Source organism: Mizuhopecten yessoensis, unplaced genomic scaffold (genome assembly GCF_002113885.1).
Source record: "Mizuhopecten yessoensis strain PY_sf001 unplaced genomic scaffold, ASM211388v2 scaffold11069, whole genome shotgun sequence".
Lineage (NCBI taxonomy): Eukaryota > Metazoa > Mollusca > Bivalvia > Pectinida > Pectinidae > Mizuhopecten > Mizuhopecten yessoensis.
In genome coordinates this window covers 1,337,724-1,354,321 of record NW_018408864.1, presented here as the reverse complement: position 1 = coordinate 1,354,321, position 16,598 = coordinate 1,337,724, and the positions used below count along the sequence as shown (strand labels likewise).

Genomic DNA, 16,598 nt, shown 5'->3' with positions numbered 1-16,598 from the left:
AGTGAGTTCACACATTGTTTTATGAGTGGGGTTTCACAATTTTTTTTATGAGTGCGTTTTTTCACTCATTGGATTATGAGTGGGGTTTTACACATTGTTTTATGAGTGAGGTTTCATACATTGTTTAATAAGTGGGTTCACATATCATTTTATAAGTGAGGTTTCATACATTGTTTTATGAGTGAGGTTTCAAACATTATTTTATGAGTGGGTTCACACATTGTTTTATGATTGGGTTTTCATACATTGTTTTATAAGTGGTTGCACACATTGTTTTATTTGTGAGATTTCAAACATTGTTTTATAAATAGGTTCAAACATTGTTTTATGAGCGGGTACACACATTGTTTTATATGTGGGTACACACATTTTATTATGAGTGGGGTTTTACACATTGTTTTATGAGTAGGTACACACATTGTTTAATGAGTGTGTACACACATTGTTTTATGAGTGGGTACATACATTGTTTTATGAGTGGGTACACACATTGTTTTATGAGTGGGTTCACACATTGTTTTATGAGTGGGTACACACATTGTTTAATATGTGGGTACACACATTGTATTATGAGAGGGGTTTTACACATTGTTTTATGAGTGGGTACACACATTGTTTTATGAGTGTGTACACACATTGTTTTATGAGTGGGTTCAAACATTGTTTTATGAGTGGGTACACACATTGTTTTATGAGTGGGTACACACATTGTTTTATGAGTGGGTACACACATTGTTTTATGAGTGGGTACACACATTGTTTTATGAGTGGGTACACACATTGTTTTATGAGTGGGTACACACATTGTTTTATGAGTGGGTACACACATTGTTTTATGAGTGGGTACACACATTGTTTTATGAGTGGGTACACACATTGTTTTATGAGTGGGTACACACATTGTTTTATGAGTGGGTACACACATTGTTTTATGAGTGGGTACACACATTGTTTTATGAGTGGGTACACACATTGTTTTATGAGTGGGTACACACATTGTTTTATGAGTGGGTACACACATTGTTTTATGAGTGGGTACACACATTGTTTTATGAGTGGGTACACACATTGTTTTATGAGTGGGTACACACATTGTTTTATGAGTGGGTACACACATTGTTTTATGAGTGGGTTCACACATTGTTTTATGAGTGAGTACACACATTGTTTAATATGTGGGTACACACATTGTATTATGAGAGGGGTTTTACACATTGTTTTATGAGTGGGTACACACATTGTTTTATGAGTGTGTACACACATTGTTTTATGAGTGGGTACACACATTGTTTTATGAGTGGGTTCACACATTGTTTTATGAGTGGGTACACACATTGTTTAATAAGTGGGTACACACATTGTATTATGAGAGGGGTTTTACACATTGTTTTATGAGTGGGTACACACATTGTTTTATGAGTGTGTACACACATTGTTTTATGAGTGGGTACACACATTGTTTTATGAGTGGGTACACACATTGTTTTATGAGTGGGTACACACATTGTTTTATGAGTGGGTACACACATTGTTTTATGAGTGGGTACACACATTGTTTTATGAGTGGGTACACACATTGTTTTATGAGTGGGTACACACATTGTTTTATGAGTGGGTACACACATTGTTTTATGAGTGGGTACACACATTGTTTTATGAGTGGGTACACACATTGTTTTATGAGTGGGTACACACATTGTTTTATGAGTGGGTACACACATTGTTTTATGAGTGGGTACACACATTGTTTTATGAGTGGGTACACACATTGTTTTATGAGTGGGTACACACATTGTTTTATGAGTGTGTACACACATTGTTTTATGAGTGGGTACACACATTGTTTTATGAGTGGGTACACACATTGTTTTATGAGTGGGTACACACATTGTTTTATAAGTGGGTACACACATTGTTTTATGAGTGGGTTCACACATTGTTTTATGAGTGGGTACACACATTGTTTTATGAGTGGGTACACACATTGTTTAATGAGTGGGTACACACATTGTTTTATGAGTGGGTACACACATTGTTTTATGAGTGGGTACACACATTGTTTTATGAGTGGGTTCACACATTGTTTTATGAGTGGGTACACACATTGTTTAATGAGTGGGTACACACATTGTTTTATGAGTGGGTACACACATTGTTTTATGAGTGGGTACACACATTGTTTTATGAGTGGGTTCACACATTGTTTTATGAGTGGGTACACACATTGTTTAATGAGTGGGTACACACATTGTTTTATGAGTGGGTACACACATTGTTTTATGAGTGGGTACACACATTGTTTTATGAGTGGGTTCACACATTGTTTTATGAGTGGGTACACACATTGTTTTATGAGTGGGTACACACATTGTTTTATGAGTGGGTTCACACATTGTTTTATGAGTGGGTACACACATTGTTTTATGAGTGGGTTCACACATTGTTTTATGAGTGGGTACACACATTGTTTTATGAGTGGGTTCACACATTGTTTTATGAGTGGGTACACACATTGTTTTATGAGTGGGTTCACACATTGTTTTATGAGTGGGTACACACATTGTTTTATGAGTGGGTTCACACATTGTTTTATGAGTGGGTACACACATTGTTTTATGAGTGGGTTCACACATTGTTTTATGAGTGGGTACACACATTGTTTTATGAGTGGGTTCACACATTGTTTTATGAGTGGGTACACACATTGTTTTATGAGTGGGTACACACATTGTTTTATAAGTGGGTTCACACATTGTTTTATGAGTGAGATTTCACACATTGATTTTATAAGTGGGAACACACATTGTTTTATGAGTGGGTTCACACATTGTTTTATAAATGGGTACACACATTGTTTTATGAGTGGGTTCACACATCGATTTATAAGTGGGTACACACATTGTTTTATGAGTGGGTTCCCACATTGTTTTATAAATGGGTACACACATTGTTTTATAAGTGGGTACAGACATTGTTTTATGAGTGGGTTCACACGTTGTTTTATAAATGGGTACACACATTGTTTTATGAGTGGGTACACACATTGTTTAATGAGTGGGTACACACATTGTTTTATGAATGGGTACACACATTGTTTTATAAGTGGGTACACACATTGTTTTATGAGTGGGTTCACACATTGTTTGATAAGTTGGTATACACATTGTTTTATGAGTGTGTACACACATTGTTTTATGAGTGAGGTTTCACACATTGTTTTATGAGTGGGTTCACACATTCTTTTATATGTGGGTACACACATTGTTTATGAGTGTGTACACACATTGTTTTATAAGTGGGTAGACATATTGTTTTATGAGTGGGTTCACACATTGATTTATAAGTTGGTACACACATTGTTTTATGAGTGGGTACACACATTTTTTATATGTGGGTACACACATTGTTTATGAGTGTGTACACACATTGTTTTATGAGTGGGTACACACATTGTTTTATGAGTGGTTACACACATTGTTTTATGACTGGGTAAACACATTGTTTTATGAGTGGGTTCACACATTGTTTTGTAAGTGGGTACACACATTGTATTATGAGTGGGTTTTTACACATTGTTTTATGAGTGGGTACACAGATTGTTTTATGAGTGTGTACACACATTGTTTTATGAGTGGGTTCACTCATTGTTTTATGAGTGGTTACACACATTGTTTTAGAAGTTGGTAGACATATTGTTTTATGAGTGGTTACACACATTGTTTTATAAATAGGTTCAAACATTGTTTTATAAATGGGTATACACATTGTTTTATGGGTGGGTTCACACATTGTTTGATAAGTTGGTATACACATTGTTTTATGTGTGAACCCACTTATAAAACATTGTGTGTACCCATTCATAAACAATGTGTGTACCCATTCATAAACAATGTGTGTACCCACATATAAAACAATGTGTGAGGTTTCACACATTGTTTTTATAAGTAGGTACACACATTCTTTTATATGTGGGTACACACATTGTTTTATGAGTGTGTTCACACATTGTTTTATGAGTGGGTACACATATTGTTTTATGAGTGGGTTCACACATTATTTTATGAGTGGGTACACATTGTTTTATGAGTGGGTTCACACATTGATTGATAAGTGGGTACACACATTGTTTTATGAATGGGTTCACACATTGTTTTATAAGTGGGTACACATATTGTTTTATGAGTGTGTACACACATTGTTTTATGAGTGGTACACATTGTTTTTTAAGTGGGTACACACATTGTTTTATGAGTGGGTACACACATTGTTTTATAAGTGGGTACACATTGTTTTATGAGTGGGTTCACACATTGTTTTATAAATGGGTATACAAATTGTTTAATGAGTGTGTACACACATTGTTTTATGATTGGGTTCACACATTGATTTATAAGTGGGTAGACACATTGTTTTATGATTGGGTTCACATATTGTTTTATGAGTGTTTGAACACATTGTTTTATGAGTGTGTACACACATTGTTTTATGAGTGGGTTCACACATTGTTTTATAAATGGGTATACACATTGTTTAATGAGTGTGTACACACATTGTTTTATGAGTGGGTTCACACATTGATTTATAAGTGGGTAGACACATTGTTTTATGAGTGGGTTCACATATTGTTTTATGAGTGTTTGAACACATTGTTTTATGAGTGTGTACACACATTGTTTTATGAGTGGGTAGACACATTGTTTTATGAGTGGGTTAACACATTGTTTTATGAGTGTTTGAACACATTGTTTTATGAGTGTGTACACACATTGTTTTATGAGTGTGTACACACATTGTTTTATGAGTGTGAACACACATTGTTTTATAAGTGTGTACACACATTGTTTTATGAGTGGGTTCACACATTGTTTTATAAGTGGATACACACATTGTTTTATGAGTGGGTTAACACATTGTTTTATGAGTGGGTATACACATTGTTTTAAAAGTCGGTTCACACAGTTTTATAAGTGTGTACACACAATGTTTTATGAGTGGGTACACACATTGTTTTATGAGAGGTTACAAACATTGTTTTATGAGTGGGTTCACACATTGTTTTATGAGTGGGTACACACATTGTTTTATAAGTGGGTACACACATTTTTTATGAGTGGGTACACACATTATTTTATGAGTGGGTTCATACATTGTTTTATGAGTGGGTACACACATTGTTTTATGAGTGGGTTCACACATTGTTTTATGAGTGGGTATACACATTGTTTTATAAGTGGGTTCACACAGTTTTATAAGTGTGTACACACAATGTTTTATGAGTGGGTACACACATTGTTTTATGAGTGGGTACACACAATGTTTAATGAGTGATAACACACATTGTTTTATAAATTGGTACACGCATTGTTTTATGAGTGTGTACACACATTGTTTTATAAGTGAGTACACACATTGTTTAATGAGTAGGTTCAAACATTGTTTTATGATTTGGTTTTCAAATGTCTTTTTTTAAGTGAGTTCACACATTGATTGATGAGTGGAGTTTTACACATATGATATATAGAAGTTTGAAACTAAGGTTTGGTTGTCTTTCTGTTGTATATAGTTTGGCACCTTTAACACTGGAGATGTAAGTTTGAATCCATGGTCTAATAATTTATAATTGTTACTGCAGGATACATACGCTTGAATGCTGGGTTTTGGCTGTCTGTTTGTTGTGTAAAGTTTAGCACCTTTCACTATGGAGATAAAAATTTGAATCCTGATTAAAATAATCCGTCTGTATTGGGCGTCTAGCACCAATGGGACTTGTTTGGCCAGCAATGAAGTAGATGGAGTATCTACATACTAATGGCAGATAACTTTGTTTTTAACATCATATATTTTAAAGATTGTTTAAAGGTCATATTCGCACAGACCGGAATAGTTATGAAACGTTTCTAAAGACAATGCTGGAAACCTCTGCATTGGTGGGAATGTTTTAGGAAGGGACTCATGTGCCACCGGCAAGTTTTAGGGAAACTAGGCACGCTATAGCTATCCCACTGCATACTTTCGATGCTTCCTGCTAAGGGGTTTTGAAGAAATCAAAATAGATCTGTCACCCTAAATGCAACACTTTTCTATCTTTTCAACAACACACTTCATAAATCTCAATAAAAACACTTCATACAACACAACAACAACAGTTCATAAAATACACCAACATTCCTTGAAAATGAATTTTCCAATAACAACAGCACATCACAAAACATACTTGCCATCATTACATTACAAAAACAATTGCTATGATGTAATGTTAAAATACATTTAAAACACATTTGACAACAACACATCAGAAACACACTTCCCTGAAATGCAATGCCAAAAAAACTGGACTTGTGGAATGCATGCATATCTTGCCAAATACATCACAAACACACACTTTCCTTTCTTACAAACAAATGTGAGCAAAACATGCCCTGGAGAAAGCAGTTTGGAATTTTCCAATTCCACTGGGTCAAATATTGATTTCAATTTCAGATACTTCACTAGCCTGCATAAGGTATGTAGACTCATGCATACAAAACACTGTAATATGCAAGGCAGTTAAGGACAGATGTACCTGACATTGGTATAGAGAATAGATACCAAACACAGTGTCACCTTACATCCCTCTTATACTAGTATAATATATACAGGTCAAGCACTGTCACCTTACATCCCTCCTATACTAGTATAATATAAACATACCAAGCACTGTCACCTTACACCCCTCCTATACAAGTATAATATATACAGACCAAGCACTGTCACCTAACATCCCCCCTATACTAGTATAATATATACATACCAAACCCTGTCACCTTACATCCCTCCTATACTAATATAATATATACATACCAAGCACTGTCACCTTACACCCCTCCTATACAAGTATAATATATACATACCAAGCACTGTAACTTTACACCCCTCCTATACTAGTATAATATATACATACCGAGCACTGTCACCTAACATCCCTCCTATACTAGTAAAATCTTTACATACCAAGCACTGTAACCTTACACCCCTCCTATACTAGTATAGTATATACATACCAAGCACTGTCACCTAACATCCCTTCTATACTAGTATAATATATACATACTAAGCACTGTAACCTTACACCCCTCCTATACTAGTATAATATATACATACTAAGCACTGTAACCTTACGCCCCTCCTATACTAGTATAATATATACATCCCAAGCACTGTCACCTTACACCCCTCCTATACTAGTATAATATAAACATACTGAGCACTGTCACCTAACATCCCCCCATACTAGTATAATATATACATACCAAGCACTGTTACCTTACATCCCTCCTATACTAGTATAATATATACATACCAAGCACTGTCACCTTACATCCCTCCTATACTAGTAAAATCTGTACATACCAAGCACTGTAACCTTACACCCCTCCTATACTAGTATAATATAAACATACTGAGCACTGTAACCTTACACCCCTCCTATACTAGTATAATATATACAGACCAAGCACTGTCACCTTACATCTCTCCTATACTAGTATAATATATAGAGACCAAGCACTGTAACCTTACACCCCTCCTATACTAGTATAATATAAACATACTGAGCACTGTCACCTTACACCCCTCCTATACTAGTATAATATAAACATACTGAGCACTGTCACCTAACATCCCTCCAATATTAGTATAATATATACATTCCGAGCACTGTCATCTTACATCTCTCCTATACTAGTATAATATATACATACCAAGCACTGTAACCTTACACCCCTCCTATACTAGTATAATATAAACATACTGAGCACTGTCACCTAACATCCCTCCGATATTAGTATAATATATACATTCCGAGCACTGTCACCTTACATCTCTCCTATACTAGTATAATAAATACAGACCAAGCACTGTAACCTTACACCCCTCCAATACTAGAATAATATATACAGACCAAGCACTGTAACCTTACACCCCTCCTATACTAGAATAATATATACAGACCAAGCACTGTAACCTTACACCCCTCCAATACTAGAATAATATATACAGACCAAGCACTGTAACCTTACACCCCTCCTATACTAGTATAATATATACAGACCAAGCACTGTAACCTTACACCCCTCCAATACTAGCATAATATATACAGACCAAGCTCTGTAACCTTACACCCCTCCAATACTAGCATAATATATACAGACCAAGCACTGTCAGCTTACATCCCTCCTATACTAGTATAATAAATACATACCAAGCGCTGTCACCTTGCATCCCTCCTATACTAGTATAATATATACATACCAAGCACTGTCACCTTACATCCCTCCTATACTAGTATAATAAATACATACCAAGCACTGTCACCTTACACCCCTCCAATACTAGCATAATATATATATACCATACACTGTCACCTTACATCCCTCCTATACTAGTATAATAAATACATACCAAGCACGGTCCCCTTACACCCCTCCAATACTAGCATAATATATACAGACCAAGCACTGTCACCTTACATCCCTCCTATACTAGTATAATATATACATACCAAGCACTGTAACCTTACACCCCTCCTATACTAGTAAAATCTTTACATACGAAGCACTGTCACCTAACATCCCTCCTATACTAGTTTAATATATACATACCAAGCACTGTCACCTAACATCCCTACTATATACTAGTATAATATATACATACTGAGCACTTTCACCTAACATCCCTCCTATACTAGTATAATATATACATACCGAGCACTGTCACCTTACATCCCTCCTATACTAGAATAATATATACAGACCAAGCACTGTAACCTTACACCCCTCCAATACTAGCATAATATATACAGACCAAGCACTGTAACCTTACATCCCTCCTATACTAGAATAATATATACAGACCAAGCACTGTCACCTTACATCCCTCCTATACTAGCATAATATATATATACCATACACTGTCACCTTACATCCCTCCTATACTAGTATAATATATACATACCAAGCACTGTCACCTTGCATCCCTCCTATACTAGTAAAATATATACATGCCAAGCACTGTCACCTTGCATCCCTCTTACATTAGTATAATACATACATACCAAGTACTGTCACCTTACATCCCTCCTATACTAGTATAATATATACAGACCAAGCACTGACACCTTACATCCCTCTTACATTAGTATAATATATACAGACCAAGCACTGTCACCTTACATCCCTCCTGTACTAGTATAATATATACAGACCAAGCACTGACTCCTTACATCCCTCTTACATTAGTATAATATATACATACCAAGCACTGTAACCTTACATCCCTCCTATACTAGTATAATATATACAGCCCAAGCACTGTCACCTTTCATCCCTCCTATACTAGCATAATATATATATACCATGCACTGTCACCTTACATCCCTCCTATACTAGTATAATATTTACATACCAAGCACTGTCACCTTACATCCCTCCTATACTAGTATAATATATACATACCAAGCACTGTCACCTTGCATCCCTCTTACATTAGTATAATCTATATACATACCAAGCACTGTCACATTGCATCCCTCTTACATTAGTATAATATATACATACCAAGCACTGTCACCTTACATCCCTCCTATACTAGTATAATACATACATACCAAGCACTGTCACCTTACACCCTTCCTATACAAGTATCATCTATACACCAATATATACCAATATTACCAGGCCGCTATATACATGTTTAGTCTGAAAAACCAATATTATGATCAGGCGCCTGTGTACATGTTTAGTCTGGGAAACCTGAATCAATACTGTACCTAACTATGCAGGCCCCTGTGTACATGTTAAGTCTGAAAAACCAATATTACCAGGCCCCTTTATGTACATGTTTAGTCTGAAAAACCAATATTATCAGGCACCTGTGTACATGTTTAGTCTGGGAAACCTGAATCAATACTGTACCTTACTATTCAGGCCCTTGTGTACATGTTTAGTCTGAAAAAACAATATTACCAGGCCCCTATGTACATGTTTAGTCTGAAAACCAACATTATGATCAGGCGCCTGTGTACATGTTTAGTCTGGGAAACCTGAATCAATACTGACTGTACCTAACTATTCAGGCCCCTGTGTACATGTTTAGTCTGAAAAAACAATATTACCAGGCCCCTGTGTACATGTTTAGTCTGAAAAAACAATATTACCAGGCCCCTATGTACATGTTTAATATGAAAAACCAAAAGTATCAGGTGCCTGTGTACATTTTAAGTCTGGGAAACCTGAATCAATACTGTACCTAACTATTCAGGCCCTTGTGTACATGTTTAGTCTGAAAAACCAATATTACCAGGCCCCTATGTACATGTTTAGTCTGAAAAACCAATATTATGATCAGGCACCTGTGTACATGTTTAGTCTGGGAAACCTTAATCAATACTGTACCTAACTATTCAGGCCCCTGTGCGCTTTTATTGTCGATGAAACAGATCAATAGAGAACCGACACAGATCACAATGACATTAAGATTGCCAGATCTGTTATGCAATAGAAATAGCGGTGGTGGTAGGTATGGTATGCAATATTTACAAGGAATGCCTGTTTTAGACGCTGGCCTTTACACTGAAAACATTGTGTATGCCGTGTCACGACCTCAATGGGAATCACAAAATTGAAGAATTCTCTTCCAGCAAAATCCAGACCTACATGTACTTCCAAATCTTGTTACACTGTACAGACAGTATATAGAAATTTGACTTCACAATCAAAACTGATGATACCACACAGGAGAGGAATCAAATGTGTTTACACTTTTTTTCAAGCTTGACAACATGTTGATTTATTTATAATCTTTAATGAGACTGTAAACAAAAACATCAATGGTACTTCAGATTAAAGTAGGTGTTTTTTTTGAATTTCAGTATACAGAGTGGGAAACTTTAAACATTAAATGTTTTAAAACAAATTTAAAATGAAACTAAAACTTTAAAATTTTGAAGCTAATTTTGATATCAGGTGTAAGTGTATCATCCTTCTTACAGTATCTCTGGAGGACTTTGTAACTAGGAAATCAAAATAAAACAAGAGGCCTAGAGGGCCTGTATTGCTCACCTGGATATCTTAGCAATCACGGCAAAATACTCTCCAAATTAGATCCCAGGGATAGGGCCAGACCCAAAGGCCAATCCTTGTAGCATATCTGTATTAGATTTGTCATGCCCAGCGACTGTATTATGGTTATGGGGTTGGGATCTCAACTGTTTCCAAGTTGTGACTCAGAAACTAGGTCCCTAGGTTTGTAGCCAGACCCAAGGGTCAATACTAATATCATAATTGTGTTTGTGTGTCTATGCTCAGCAATTGTATGTTTAGTTTTGGGCGAGTATCTCAACCATTTCAAAGTTATGACCCAGGGACTAAGTGGTGGGGTCGGACCCCAGAGCAAACCTGGAATCATATACATGTGCATTCATCTCTTTATACTCATGATCAACAATTGTATATATTGTTATAGGGTGGGGATCTTAACTATTTCCAAGTTATACACTATTTTTGACCCTACCCCTTATCCCAGGGGTCAGCCTGTCCATTGTACCATTATTAATCTCTACCACCAGGGGATGCTTCCAACAAAAATATAGTTGATATTCATCACTAAGTTAAAGAAGTCGCTTAAATCAATATAGCCAAATTACACTTGTTGGCCCCGCCCTTCAGCCCCCTGAGGGGTCAACACCACCATCTGTACATTTTAAATCCCGACCACCTAGGGATACTTAGATGCCCTCGGTGTGATACATCCTCTAGACCTACATATAGAATGTACGAGCTTTGTCAACATAGATATACTTATATCAAGTATTCATCCTTCCATTATATCTATATGCGTTTGAACCCCATATAAGTATAAATAGAAGATTATGATGTAAACAGCTCTCTGCCTGCCTCCTCATTTCACACGTCTCACGTCTGTCTTACACATGTAATGTGATATTGTAAATATGGATTTTAAATTCTATATTTACCTAACATTACAGTTGTCATATCTGAAATGTCTGTCATCTCAATTTTTCTTTGTAATGGTACCACATTGTGTATTTAAGAAATCATCAAGATTCTCATTATGATATACCCAAGAACTGCCCTTTACACTTCACGAAAATCTGCTAAAGCTGTTTTTGAAAAAGCTCCCATGACAGAGGTTGAAAGGAAGTTGAAAATGCCTCAGTCAACCTTTAACTGTGCATTGATCATGATCGTCCAAAGAAACCAATAAGAGCATTTGGTGTTGGCCAACAGAGCAATGTTAATATTGTATAAAGTTTGGCCAATCTATGGAAATTGTCAAATCAAAAATATCTTGGTCAATATGATGCCAAGATAGCTTTATTTGATTTACAATCAGCAACTCTACTTTCAACAAGTAGCATTTGAAGACGTCTCACAAAACTGAAGTTACACATGCAAGCACCTGTTCATGTTTCACGCAAATACATTGTTTTAACCACAGGAGTTCAACCCTGGTCAGTTGATAGTTATGTGTGAATTTTTTGTATAGGTAAACTGTTTCAGAACTTTACAATTATACACATAAATAAGTAGAAGACATAGTGTAGAGCTTCAAGATACTTCAGGACAATCAATGATGATGTTAAGACTAAAAGACTATAGCATAATACGGCTAAACCATCCATCATGTAGGCTGTCTTTATACAAATCTATGAGGAACAGGTTGATTTAGGCGACACAAAATGATTGCTGTGCTCAGCTCTCGAAATTAGGGTTAGTAGGCAGACAAAGCTTTCTAATTTACAAAAAATATTTTTCAAATGTTATAAATAGTGTCAAACACAATATTTGTTTATATAAATAACGAAAAAATAAAGATGAGACACCAAAATCTAGAGTAGGTTGGGAAAGCAGAACATATTTATTTATTCTAAAAGTTTAAATCACAGATGCTCAACTCATGAAGAGACTGTATATATGTTGTGAAGATTCCGTGAGTACAGCAACATATGACAACACTTCTAGGACAGCTAAAGGGGAGTAATCCCTATCTTTTGTGGAATAATTCCAAAAATGAATTAAGATTACAAAGAAATCAATAACCAAAATATGTATGTGTTTGAACTACTTTGAAAACTTTTTTTTCCAGATTATCCAGTAAGAAATAATATAAACAAGGTGTCAATGTACAGAAATAGTCTTACCAGACTTCTATCCTTTAAATTGGTTTGTTTAATACTGGTACTTCTCCTCTTGTCTGTCTATCTTTCCGTCTGTCTGTCTGTCTTTCTTTCTGTCCATTTACCTATCTTTATTTACTTTATTTCTTTGTTTTCTTGTTTCTCTTATCTGATTTTCCTTCCTTTCTAATATAACATTACAAAAAAATAAAATACCACTTACAAAAAGAGCAATATTAATTAGTATGAAAGTATGTGTGAAAGTGGAATTCATTATGTATAATGAAATGTATATGTTATTGTAATGTGAAAAATACTTTGAAAATAAATTGAAAAAAAAAAAAAACAGTCTTCCCCTTTACACACACCTGTACTGACAAAGCATATATATGTATGCAGCTCATTGCTATCATACTAATACTTATCAGTTATAAGAACAACTAAAATTCAATCAAACATCCCTATACATTGTACTAACAACAGTAGGGTGGAGACCCAACACCCCTGCAAGGAAGTCAGTTCCATAGTGGCACTAGGGATCCTGGGTTGGATACATTAATGGTAATCAGCAGTGCTCATAAGGGAAAGTAGAGCAAATGAAAATAGAAATGATGAGCAACAACACCACTGAATCTGGATGTAAATCAAACATTACATTTTGTACCAGATCAGTGGTGTTGTTGCTCATCATTTCAATTTTCATCCCTTTACTAACTTTAAGTGGAACAGCTACAATGTAAGTCCTCCTGCTTAGTATGTGTACATGTCTACATGTAAGGGATATAGATTGGCTCACCTATCACTAGAGGAACATATTGTCTTGACCTATACCTACCAATAAGGAAGACATCCTGACCAATGGCATCTTTCTGCATGATCCATCGAAGGTGTCTAAGAACGGACTGAGGTGTGTTCTCTGATAAATATTTGACAGGGATCAGTTCAGGAGCGCGCCCATTCCTCAGCGGTAGGCTGATGTCCCCAATACTGACCACACCCTCCTTAGTGCCACTCCCTGAACACCAGCGAATGGCAAGTATGCTGTCTTTGCTGTGTAGATAGCCATCCTGAAGAATCGCCTGGAGCACCTACATTAAAAAACAAAACAACAGGTACTGTTTTAGTCAACAGTCAAATCTCCTCTATAAACACCATTAATTAACAAATCAACAATTTCTGTAAGTATATATAATTGTATGTGATCAGGGGTGTACAATAGGCCTGCATACACATTTTGCAACATCTACAAGCCAGGCTCTGGCCCAGACATAAAATCTACTAGCACGGTAGCCCTGGACATTGGGCTAGTGGAACAGTAATTAACAGCCATTATTATATGCATGAACATTTCTCGCAATCACATTGGTCGGATCCTATACACGTGACCAGTCCTCAAAAACTCATGTAGACTGGTTATCCGGTGAATATCGATTTCTAAATATAGCTTGTATGGAAATTCCCCGGAACCTGTTGTAGCGCATGCGCAGTTAGACTGGAACGCGATCTGTCAGACGACATTAGAAGATGGCTGCTGGCGAACGTCTTTTCTCCATTAGGAAAATTACCAAAACTATTCGAGGATAAAGATGCTGTTAACGTAAAAAAAAAGGCCATTGAACACGCAGTGCATGTCCTCCATGCTTATCTTAAGAAAAAGAACATAGACGATGCCTTCGAAAGCTACAATGATGAACTGTTGTATTCAAACCTGGCTAAATTTTATACGGAGGCTCGCGTACAAATATCAGAACCTTTAGTTTTGTTTCGTTTTATTTTATTGTTGAAGCATGTAATAAAACAGTTATGGGCTTTTGTGCTGGTAAATATGATGTGATATGAACCTGAAAGAGTGATATTGACCTCGGCTTCGCCTCAGTCAATATCACTCTTTCAGGTTCATATCACATCATATTCACCAGCACAAAAGTCCATAATTGTATATGATAATATAACCCCAGTAATTGCACATTTATATCTTTTCTCTGCATCGGGCCATCCTATATTTTACTCATTGTTATCTTTGTACAAATAAAAGAGAAAAGCCAGTGATATATTTCCATTTGTTATCTCCACTGTACCAAGCTTAGTGACACACATATATGTACAATGTAGGTGAATAACTATTACATTGGGGTCAATATATAGAACACGTTGTAACCTCATGTACACCAATACACAATCTAGATGTGTAGGTATAAACCTGTACAGTATATATTTATACCCAGTAAGCTTGTTAAGGGAGTCATACATAGAGTGTCTCTGACAATGATAAAACAAATCTGCAGTACTATATGTTTCTATAAAAATTAATGGAAGCTGTCCATAATTCCCATATTATTACAATACATATAGTTTTATCTACATGTATATATATATATACTATGACTAAAGTTATTTGTATGAGTTTTCATCTCAAAACGTCCACATTTAATTCTTCAAACAGTGTAACAAATATAATACATGGCTGAGATGATGAAATTTAGACTTTGATCAAGTATTTTATAGAGCACTATCTATACGTGTATTTTTACTTATAGCACGGAATTATCTAAGTCTGTACTTATAGTGACAATTGCAATGCAAACAAATGTATTGTAAAATTTTCACAGGAACCTGCTCCTGTTTTAAAGAATAACAGCAAATAGCCAGAGTTTTCTCTTGCCCTACCTGTATCACCAGACTTAGACATTTTGACATCTATATGCCCCAGGAAACTCGGGCTAAACAGCAAATTGACAACAATGTAATGCACTCAAACACCAGCTAGAAACAAAAGAGATTTTGGCCAACAACAGCTTGATGTGATGTGTAGATCAGTTGATAAACTGTTTCAAGCCTGGTAGAATTAGGATTAAACCCCTAAACACTAGGAGCAATATTTGTCAGAACCATACACAGGGTCTAAAAATGATTATATAAGTCTTCCTTATGTCTAGGTCTAGGGTACAGGACATGGACATTCTAAAAGCATCCTTAATTGAACCCCTATGATCTTTTTTTTAAACCATAATGTTAAAAATAACTTTAATATGTTTTCATTTCACTTTATTTAACATTTATTTTAAATATGGATAGAAGTGTCAGTGGGGCGTTATTTAACACTGTACGGAAGAGTAAGTCCTATATCACTTTCTTCCGTTATACAGGACTTTCATGAATATCAACTGGAGATATATTTAACGCACTCAACCCCTCCCAACCAACCAACCAGTGAACCACACGAAATACCATTCCGTGTGTTTCGTCATTCTTTCAGTTTCGTGTTTTTAGACACCTTTTCTATAAGTCATCCCAAATAATCTAAGAACGTTAAGTAAGTTTATAAAGAAAAAACAACATAGCAAAATGTAGAATAACAGTTCAATAACATCCCGAGATCTGTGACAGAACATGATAAAACTTGGTAGTGACAGTGAGCGGTTAC

General features: G+C 35.7%; 1 protein-coding gene across 1 annotated transcript in view; it reads right to left on the bottom strand.

Annotated features, from left to right (window-relative positions):
• The window catches only part of LOC110465282 (von Willebrand factor A domain-containing protein 8-like), a 35,103-nt gene that overhangs the window by 18,298 nt on the left and 207 nt on the right, over positions 1 to 16,598 (bottom strand). Inside the window, exon 2 of the mRNA XM_021520991.1 lies at positions 14,010 to 14,262. Within this exon, the coding sequence (XP_021376666.1) occupies positions 14,010 to 14,262 (253 nt within the window). The remainder of the gene's footprint in view (positions 1 to 14,009; positions 14,263 to 16,598) is intronic.